Genomic DNA, 7931 nt, shown 5'->3' on the forward strand with positions numbered 1-7931 from the left:
TCATTCGATCGATAGGGAAATCTTAAGAAAATATATCTGTGGGGGAAAAAAGGGAGCTTAAACCTCTCTATTCAAAAACGTATATCAGTAAACAAACTGTGTACATGTCGTCTGAGTATGAGGGTTTGGGTGTGTTTTTGTTTATTATATGTAAATAAAGCAAGCAAACAAATAAATAAATAAATCTTTTGTTCTATCAAATGATGTGCTTAATTTTTGTGGCATTCGACAACTATCAGTTTTTTTTGTTGTTGTTTTTTTTAATGAATTTTACCTCTTGTCATGTTGTTGATTTGTAATTAGTATTTTCCTGTTTGTGTGTGTGTGTACGTACGTACAGGGACGCTCCCCCTCTGTTACCCAGCGACACCACTCAGGGTTACCGCACGGTGAAGGCCAAGCTGGGCTGTAAGAAGGTTCGTCCGTGGAAGTGGATGCCCTTCACCAACCCGGCTCGTAAAGACGGAGCCATCTTCCACCACTGGAGACGAGCAGTGGAGGAGGGCAAGGACTACCCCTTCGCCCGCTTTAATAAGGTGAGCGATGGAGAGAGAGACAGAGAGAGAGAGAACGAGTGGAGCCGAGATATGGTCTGATGTGTATCGTTCAGCTGGTTAAGATGTGTAACAGGATCTCCAGGTCCTGGTGTGTAAAGGCTCAAATTTGCTCTGTGTGTGTTTCTCGGTCAGACGGTACAGGTCCCCGTGTACTCGGAGCAGGAGTACCAGATGTACCTGCACGACGACGGCTGGACTAAAGCAGAGACGGATCACCTGTTCGACCTGTGCAAGCGCTTCGACCTGCGCTTCATCGTCATCCACGACCGCTACGACCACCAGCAGTACAGAGTAACCACGCCCTCTTCTTATACAGCACACACACACATATATTACGCACATTACATGCAGGTTACTCAATCACGCACAGTATTGTTACCATGGACACAAAACATACCCAGTCAAGGTCATGTGATTAGTAATTTGGTGGTTGTAATTTGAGTGCGTTTCAAATTTGCATATTTCTACATATTCATAGCTTCTTAAAAAATATGCAGAATAAAATGAATTTTATTAAATGTGTACCATGTTCTATAACCTTTGTTACGAGTAATATAGAATTATTTCTGTTCATCACGGTCTGTTCGGTGTGTGTTTGTGGATAACGGCTTCACTCTTTTCCCAGAAACGTTCTGTGGAGGATCTGAAAGAACGCTATTACAACATTTGCGGGAAGCTCACGAAGGTCCGTGCTCCGTCTGGCACCGAACCTAAAGTCTACATCTTCGACGCGGGACACGAGAGACGCAGGAAAGACCAGCTGGAGCGACTGTTTAACCGCACACCTGAACAGGTGAGAGAGATTCGATTAGGCTCTGGAGAAACCTTAGGGTTGTTTTAATGCTGTTTGTCCTCCAGGGGGCAACGTGTGCAAATAATTCAGTTAAAACGTGAACAGTGTAAATGCTGTACTTCACATAAGTTCTATCCACAGATATGTACAGACATACAGATGTTTATATTTTAATAAATATGTTTACAATTTTATCTTGAGTATTCGGCGTCACAAAATCGTTCTTCTCTTAAATGCTGATTGTGTTTTAGTCTGTCTTTTTTTCCCCTTTTCTATTTCTTAAATGCACATATTTGTGAAAAATCTCTGGAACGCTCGCGCTCTCTCGCGGCAGGTGGCGGAGGAAGAGTACCTGATGCAGGAGCTGAGGAAGATCGAGACGCGGAAGAAGGAGCGGGAGAAGAAAGCGCAGGACCTGCAGAAGCTGATCACGGCGGCTGACAGCACCACGGAGATGCGCCGGGGCGACCGCAAGGCCACGAAGAAGAAACTGCCGCAGAAACGAGAGGCGGAGAAACCGGTAAAGAGTCACGACCTGCACACGGCCATGAGCCGTTGTAATATATACGTGTGGCAGAGATGTAGCCTAATACAAATACCTTATTTAGAATGAGAAGTGCGAGAGAGAAAAATTCTTCTAGTTTAGGCCACGCCCACTTCTGGTTTAAATCCGAAGATATATAAAGATACCAGGTATTCCCAAACTTATTAGATTTCTAGATTTGCGGATATTTTTGAAATGTAAGGTGATTTTGTTTTCGATCGGATGTGCAGCTCTTGACAACAATCACGACGACAGCAGAACGTCATGACGACACTGTGCTGGACATATTTATCATTATTATTATTATTATTATTATTATTATCATTATTATTATTATTACAACTTTCTGATGTTTTTTTTTTTTTTTAATTCCTAAATTAATAAATTTCCCGTCTTTCAAGGCCGTACCTGAAACGGCAGGAATCAAATTCCCCGACTTCAAATCAGCCGGAGTGTCTCTTCGAAGCCAGAGGGTGAGTGCACTTCAATTTACTTTAAAAAAAAAAATATATATATATATGTACACGGGGAAAAAAATTCATCAATGAAAATAAATGAGACATATCTGGCTGCACTTGTATTGTTTCTTTCGAATCTCAGGACCTGAAACTGACGCATCCAGTAGCCAGCGTCAGAAGTCACGTGATTAGCTGACCAGAGTTGACCTGTGTGCAGTTAAAGTGTCACATGATCTCCATAGAAATACACCTGTTCCTGCGAGAACCCAGATTTTTGATTTTATTTATTTATTTATTTTTTAATAGAACACACCTAAACACACAGCATCAAGGAACGATCAAAACAAAGTTCAGAAAAAAAAAACATCCCAAACTATTCTTTACATTGATATTGACATTGTAGACTTTTATTTTATTGAATTTTTTGAAAACTTTTTTTTTTTTTATAAAGGCAAGAATACAACACTGGAGGAGTCCGTCTACCGAAAGTCAGTGACGAGTGAAAGAGGGCGTTAGTCAGAGAAGCAAACACACCCCCCCACACACACACACCCCAAACACACCCACAATAAACCAGCAATGTGTATAATCACAACAGCTCGACATCGAGGGTGGGCGATATGACTACATTTATTTTATCACGATATTTATAGATGTCTCTATGATATTAATAGGTTTATGTTAGCTTTACTGTTCCATGGTTCGTATATATATATATATATATATATATATATATATATATATATATATATATATATATATAATCCATGATATCTCTTAAAAGCGTGCTGTGTCTATGTGTTGATATCATATACTGTAGTTTATATGGCCCGGCTCTAGCCTGACGCTGGTGTTGAACCCTACACCCAGCTCAGAGTGTTCTCTCTCCGAGCTCGATGGATTAAACGCAGCGAGATGACGGCTCGCAGCTTCCTTGCGCCTCCCTCGCTCTGACTATAACCTGATGAATCGGTGCTGCTCTGCGCCCACTTTCGGCGAATTCCTCATCCAGACTGATGGAGGCGCCTCGCTCTGTGTATCGGGCTTTTAGATCAGCGCTCGTACGTGTGTGTGTGTGTGTGTGCTGTGAAGCGGGCATTACGGGTGAACGATGACCTTGTTTTTAGTTCGCTGCTCCCTGTCGTGTAGTCTTTCGAGCTAACGACCCCTCCACCCGACCTCATGGAATTCGGATTGGCGATATCGCTTCTATCCGTCTTTTTAAGCTACGTGTCACACTTTTATGTGTCGCCACATGTATTTATATATATATATATATATATATATATATATATATATATATATATATATATATATATATATATATATATATATATATATATAAGCGACTTTCATAAGTTTATCTTGTACATGGACCTGAGTGAAGAAGTACTGTCCCATTTTACAGAGGAAAAACTTGTTTATTTTTTTCTGAATACCAAGTTTTGACACGTACACGCAGCATCGACGCGTTCGCGTTACCGCCTCGGCCAGTTTATATATATATATATACTATATATGTGTGTGTGTGTGTGTGTGTGTGTTTTCAGATGAAGTTACCGAGCTCTGTAGGACAGAAGAAGATCAAAGCCATTGAGCAAATCCTGACCGAGCAGGGAGTGGGTAAGTGTTCAGATGCTTGGGTATTCTGTCCCGTATGTTAATGTGAGGGAATTAAAACGAGAGAGCTCCTCCTGAGTTCAGGTCCTCTCTATTTATCTCCATACTGATCTCATAGAGGTTATTTTTCACAATGGTGTGCGTACAAAAGCTGTATTTATGGCCAAGCAGCGGTGAACACCTGCAGCTAGTTAAATGATTTTTATTTATTTATTTTCTGGGCTTTTCCTCGCAGTCTCTCTCTCTCTCTCTCTCTCTCTCTCTCTCTCTCTCTCTCTCTCTCTCTCTCTCTCTCTCTCTCAGCTCATTACAACTTGAGAAGCGTTAAAAACGTACAGGATTTTGCCTAAGTTCTCGAAAGCCTCTCGGTTTTGTAATAATGATCTTTATTTATGAAATACTCGAATTTTCTCAACGTGCGTCCCCTAAACGAATAAGGTTGAGATTATGACGAATAAAACAGTAAGCGACGTGCATGGGGAAAGTAGGTCGTTCTTACAAATATAAAGATTAATTAAAGCAAAAGAATCACGAGGAAGATAATAGGTAGAAGATATCAGTACAGCGATTACAATATAAATAAAACGATTCACAGTTACTACTAACTAACTAAATGACTAATTTTCTCACTGTAACTCTGCGGATGTTAAAAAGTAATAAAGGTCTTGCGGTCTCAGATAAGACCGTAAATGTTTAAATAAAGAGCGAATTTTACATTATTTGCTGTGTGTGTGTGTGTGTGTGTGTGTGTGTGCGCATGTGATGCAGACCTGAACCCCATGCCCACTGAGGAGATCGTGGCGATGTTTAACGAGCTGCGCAGTGACCTGGTCCTGGTGTACGAACTGAAGCAGGCTCACAGTAACTGCGAGTACGAGCAGCAGATGCTGAGACACCGCTACGACGCTCTGCTCAAAGCAGGAGGCACCGGCACACCCCACGGCGACGGTGCGGCCGGGCCAGACTCGCAGAACTGGGCCGGGGTGGACGACATCAAAACCGAACCCAAAGAACAGATCATCGACGTGGTAGGAGCGCCGCTCACGCCCAACTCGGTAACCGCCTTCGCGCCCCACACACACACACACACACTGAACAAAACTATTTTATTACACATTACACACAGTTATTTCACACTATTACACACGCTAGTAAGTTTTACACACTTCATCATGTTATTACATACGAGATAATGACACACTTTTTTTTTTTTTTTTTTAATTACGCACTAACGTATTAACGCACTACACACTTATTACATGCTGAAATTCGTTACGCTATAAATCTTCACGTTATTACACATTATTTCACGCGCTATTAAGTAATTACACCCTGTGTCGCGTTATTACGTCCTATCACACGCCAAATCATTAAACTCCGTCTTATCGCATTCTCTAATTGATCTGTTAAACACTATAACTTGTTATACTTTATTCCGTTATTACCCTTCGTTTCACAATTTCTCAAATTATTACACACTTTATTTATATATCATTTACTATTACACTCTTCTCGCGTGCTATTACGCAATTTAAATGATCACGTCCTGGAAGTATTACACAGTGTCACGTGCTGTAATTTATTATTTATTAACACGTTTTACACGTTATGGTTTATTACACACCAGTACGCACTTTATCCGTATTCCATACTAATGCGCAGTTTATTATTATATTTCTATTAAACACGTTTCAGTTGTTGCACACTATGCACTGCGTACTTTATCATCACGCACTAATTTGTTAAGCGTTATAATCTGTCGAGTTATTACACGCTATTAGACACGTCGTCGCATACGTCGTCGGTTGTTAATCACGAGGGATCACATACTTTTTTGACCTAACTGATTAAGTTATTACACTTTCATATTTTATAACGCTCCTCTCCCTTTAAATCTCATCATCTGCAAACATCCCCTCTAATATCCGCTCATCCGAAGTGACGTCACACTCTTCTCTTCTCCGCAGCGTAAACGCAGAGAGTCGGCCTCCAGCTCCTCGTCCGTGAAGAAGATGAAGAAACCGTGACGTGCCTCACTTCCTCGACTCTGACCGAGAGACTTGGAGAACGTCCTGAAGCGTGCGTGGCGATGACATGACCGAGGCGTAGGACGTCCATCAGACTTGCTGGGGTTTTTTTTTTTTCTCTTCTCTTTATTAAAACCTGAACGGTTCTCTCAGTAAAGCGCCGCCGCTGCTCATCGTCCTTATCTTCATCACGTTCCACTCGGAGGTAGCAGGTAAACTGTGAATCGCTACGGAAATGAACCCAGACGTAATCATCGAAGAACAGAAGGAAGAAGGATGGTTGGGACTTTTTTTTCTTTTATCTTTTTAAAAAAAACAAAAACAAACTCCTCCCGTGTGTGTTCGTAGATTATAATATACAGTACAGTCCTGGTCTTTTCAGACACGTCCCTCGCTTGACGTTTGCCTCTTTTGTTTCTGATCCCCGCTCTGAACCAGACAGGACAGACAAAATGGCCGCCGAAGTGTCCTCTACAATGTCTCTGTTGCATCCGGCTCGGAAAACTGAGCTACCGAGCAGCTACAATCGATCGGCTTAATAAACGGGTGCCATTTTTAAATATATATATATATGTATATAATTTTTTTTTTGTAGTGCTATGCGAGTTTCACTCATTTCACAATCCTACGTTCACACGTGCTTCACTTTTCTAGGGTTAATTTGGTGTTTGCCGTCAGTGAACTGTTTAATAAAGGGTAATAAACTAGTCAGTGATGATTAGTTACAATGTACTAGTGTGTAAATATCGTATTACGATATTTAAAGACATTTCTGCGGTTCACTGTGTCTCGTTTCGCAAACACAACTGCCAGCAAATATGTGTTGAGTGATGCGTGATACTTTTCTTTAACGTGTACAAAAATAAATCAACACTGAAGGAGGGAAATAATAATTTACTAAATTGTTTCAAATCACAGGATACAATATTGATGTCTCAGAAAAGTGTATTTTGACATCATTTATCACAATGAAATTTAATTTTATATTATATTAAATCATATACCCCACAACCAAATCCCTCCCTCGACCAAATACCCAAATACGAGGTGGCTGTGGCTCAGGTGGTAGAGCGGGTTGTCCACTGATCGCAGGGTTGGTGGTTCGGTTCCCGGCCCACATGCCAAAGTATCCTTGGGCAAGACACAAGCCAAGGTTAAAAAGCTCTATATAAGTGTAGATCATTTACCATTTATTTACCCCCTACAACCAAATCCCCGCCACACCATCAAATCCACCCACAACCAAATCCCTCCCACAACCAAATCCCTCCCACAACCAAATCCCCGCCACACCACCAAGTCTCCCGACACAACCAAATCCCTCCCACAACCAAATCCACCCACAACCAAATCCATCCACAACCAAATCCCTCCACAACCAAATCCCTCCCACAACCAAATCCACCCACAACCAAATCCCTCCCACAACCAAATCCCCGCCATACCACCAAGTCTCCCGACACAACCAAATCCACCCACACCCAAATCCATCCACAACCAAATCCCTCCCACAACCAAATCCACCCACAACCAAATCCCTCCACAACCAAATCCCTCCACAACCAAATCCCTCCCACAACCAAATCCCCACCACACCACCAAGTCCCCCGACACAACCAAATCCCTCCCAGAACCAAATCCCCACCACACCACCAAGTCCCCCGACACAACCAAATCCCTCCCAGAACCAAATCCATCCACACCCAAATCCCTCCACACCCAAATCCCTCCCACAACCAAATCCCTCCACAACCAAATCCCTCCACAACCAAATCCCTCCCACAACCAAATCCACCCACAACCAAATCCCCCTCACAATGAATCCCTCCCACAACCGAATTCCTGCTTTCTCTGTATTTTCTGTAAATAACGAGCAGGGACGTGACCTCACATGTGCACCTAATTCTCCAGAGGACAAAAGAGAGAAACAAC

The 7931-nt window shown here is 42.0% G+C and overlaps 1 protein-coding gene across 1 annotated transcript in view; it reads left to right on the forward strand.

Moving 5' to 3' along the window:
• dmap1 (DNA methyltransferase 1 associated protein 1) overlaps nt 1-6706 on the forward strand; it is a 9330-nt gene extending 2624 nt beyond the window's left edge. The window contains exons 4-11 of the mRNA XM_017468955.3: nt 341-536; nt 690-848; nt 1183-1350; nt 1685-1870; nt 2296-2367; nt 3903-3975; nt 4741-5027; nt 5940-6706. Of these exons, the coding sequence (XP_017324444.1) occupies nt 341-536; nt 690-848; nt 1183-1350; nt 1685-1870; nt 2296-2367; nt 3903-3975; nt 4741-5027; nt 5940-5999 (1201 nt within the window). The 3' untranslated portion in view covers nt 6000-6706. The remainder of the gene's footprint in view (nt 1-340; nt 537-689; nt 849-1182; nt 1351-1684; nt 1871-2295; nt 2368-3902; nt 3976-4740; nt 5028-5939) is intronic.
• The last annotated feature ends 1225 nt before the right edge of the window (nt 6707-7931 follow it).

The sequence above is a fragment of the Ictalurus punctatus genome, chromosome 5 (genome assembly GCF_001660625.3).
Source record: "Ictalurus punctatus breed USDA103 chromosome 5, Coco_2.0, whole genome shotgun sequence".
In the NCBI taxonomy this organism is placed as follows: Eukaryota; Metazoa; Chordata; class Actinopteri; order Siluriformes; family Ictaluridae; genus Ictalurus; species Ictalurus punctatus.